General features: G+C 62.5%; 1 protein-coding gene across 1 annotated transcript in view; it reads right to left on the bottom strand.

Moving 5' to 3' along the window:
- The window catches only part of NSMF (NMDA receptor synaptonuclear signaling and neuronal migration factor), a 34951-nt gene that overhangs the window by 27733 nt on the left and 5336 nt on the right, over positions 1–1882 (bottom strand). Inside the window, 1 exon segment of the mRNA XM_006163361.2 lies at positions 707–909. Coding sequence (XP_006163423.2) covers positions 707–909 — 203 coding nt within the window.

The raw sequence follows: 1882 nt of genomic DNA, 5'->3' as shown, positions 1-1882 counted from the left end.
CGGGAGGCGGGCGGGCCGGGTCCCGCCCCGGTGTGTCACGTGACCGGAGTGCGGCGCCACCGGGGGTCTCCACCCGCCCCGACCTCGCGGTCCCTGCGATGTCCCGGGACGCGGGACGCAGAGCTGGCGAGCGGCCCCGCCCACCGCGGCGTCCCCGGACTGGCAGGGCTCTCCGCGTCCTCTCCCCCTGCCTGCGGAGCGGGGAAACTGAGGCAGGCAGTCATCCCACCGACCGCTCTGAGCCCTGCGGAGTCGCAGGGTGGGCAGCCCTCCCTGGTTTTCCAGGGACGCACTGTCGCAGCTGCCTGCGACCCGGGGCTACAGGAACGGGCCCGGCGTGCACCGGGGTGAACGAGGACGGAAGGGGACCCCACTACTTCCAGCCCTGGGAGCCCGTCTGACCTGGAGTTGCCATGCTGGGGACCTCCAGCCTCAGCAGAGGACCCCTGGGAGGACAACTACCCCTTTCAGGGCAGGCCCCAGCTGACCAGCGAGGTGCTGCTCCTTCATTAAGGTGGCGAGCAGAGCCCCCACTGCTGTCTGTCAGTGAAGAAAGAGCCTCAGGGGTTCTGTCGTCGGGGGAGAAGCTGGACTCTGCAGCCCGGGCCTCTCAGGCAGGACCAGCACCTCCCAGGAGTCCCCAGGAGCCTGGGGGCAGAGTCCATGCGGCCAGTTATGTGGCTCCCCACAAGGTGTAGGCCTCTACCCCTCTTGGTCAGAGAGCCCAGGCCGGGGGTGAGTGGTCCTGGGGTGACAGTGCTGCAGTGGGCGCCTCCCCCTGGAAGCACACAGCGCAGGTCCAGGGAGGACCAGGTGACGCTGGCTAGATGCTGCGGGCTGTCCCCCACCACCACTCGTCCCCAGGGGTGTGGGAAGGTCGCAGGCAGCAGCTGGCCCACAGCCAGGGCCCTGGGGACAGGCACTGCATGTGCTGGGGGCTCAGAGCAGACTCAGTCCAGGCCACTGAAAAGTTGATTTCCGTCCTCTAGTCGGGTTTGTCTGAAGCAGAGAGGCCACATGGGTCCCCTCCCTGAACACGAGCCAGGCCAGGCCCAGCAGGTACTCAGAGGTAAAACAGCCCAAACCTCCTCCTACCACAGCATCGGTCCCCACACAGCCAGGGTGGCCGAGGAGGAGCAAGGTTGAACACCACCCCTGCTGTTTCACCCTCAGGTCTCAGCCCTCACACCCCAGCCTAGTGCATGCTGGGTCTCCCACAAGACAGAGTGGGCCTCAGTGGGCAGTGCAGGGCCCAGGGCCACCCAATCTGAGGCCTGTGTCCCCACAGACTGGGTACCCTGGGGCCAGAATCAGGGCCTCTCTGTCCTGTCCTGGCCACCGGCACTCAGCAGTCGCAGCTCCTCGGCCCAGACCCACAGGCTGGGCAGGCCAGGCCCTGCCCCCCTCCAGCCCCTGTAGTGGCAGGCCTGAAGCCAAGCGTGTGTGTGTGCATGTGTGAACATGTATCTGCATGTGTGTCTGTATTGTGCATGTGTTCATGTATGTGTGCACATATGTCTGTGTCGTGTATGTGTGCACATGTATCTTCATGTGTTTATCGTCTGCATCATGTATGTGTGTGTGCATGTGTCTGTATATGTGCATGTGTCTGTGTCATATATATGTGTATCTGTGTGCACATGTATCTGGTGGTGTGTATGTGTGTGTCATGTATATGTGTGCGTGCACATATGTCTGCATGCGTGTACATGTGTCTTCATGGTGCATGTGTGTGCATGTGTCTGTGTGTGCATGCATGTGTCTGCATTGTGTTGTGTGCGTGTGCACATGTATCTGCATGTGTCTGCATGGTGCATGTGTGCGTGCATGTGTATTGCAGAATCAGGGGCCTTTCACTGTGTCCCCCTCATCCCTCTTTCCC

The sequence above is a fragment of the Tupaia chinensis genome, unplaced genomic scaffold (genome assembly GCF_000334495.1).
Source record: "Tupaia chinensis unplaced genomic scaffold, TupChi_1.0 Scaffold142100_1, whole genome shotgun sequence".
Lineage (NCBI taxonomy): Eukaryota > Metazoa > Chordata > Mammalia > Scandentia > Tupaiidae > Tupaia > Tupaia belangeri.
This window is presented reverse-complemented; position numbering and strand designations above follow the sequence as displayed.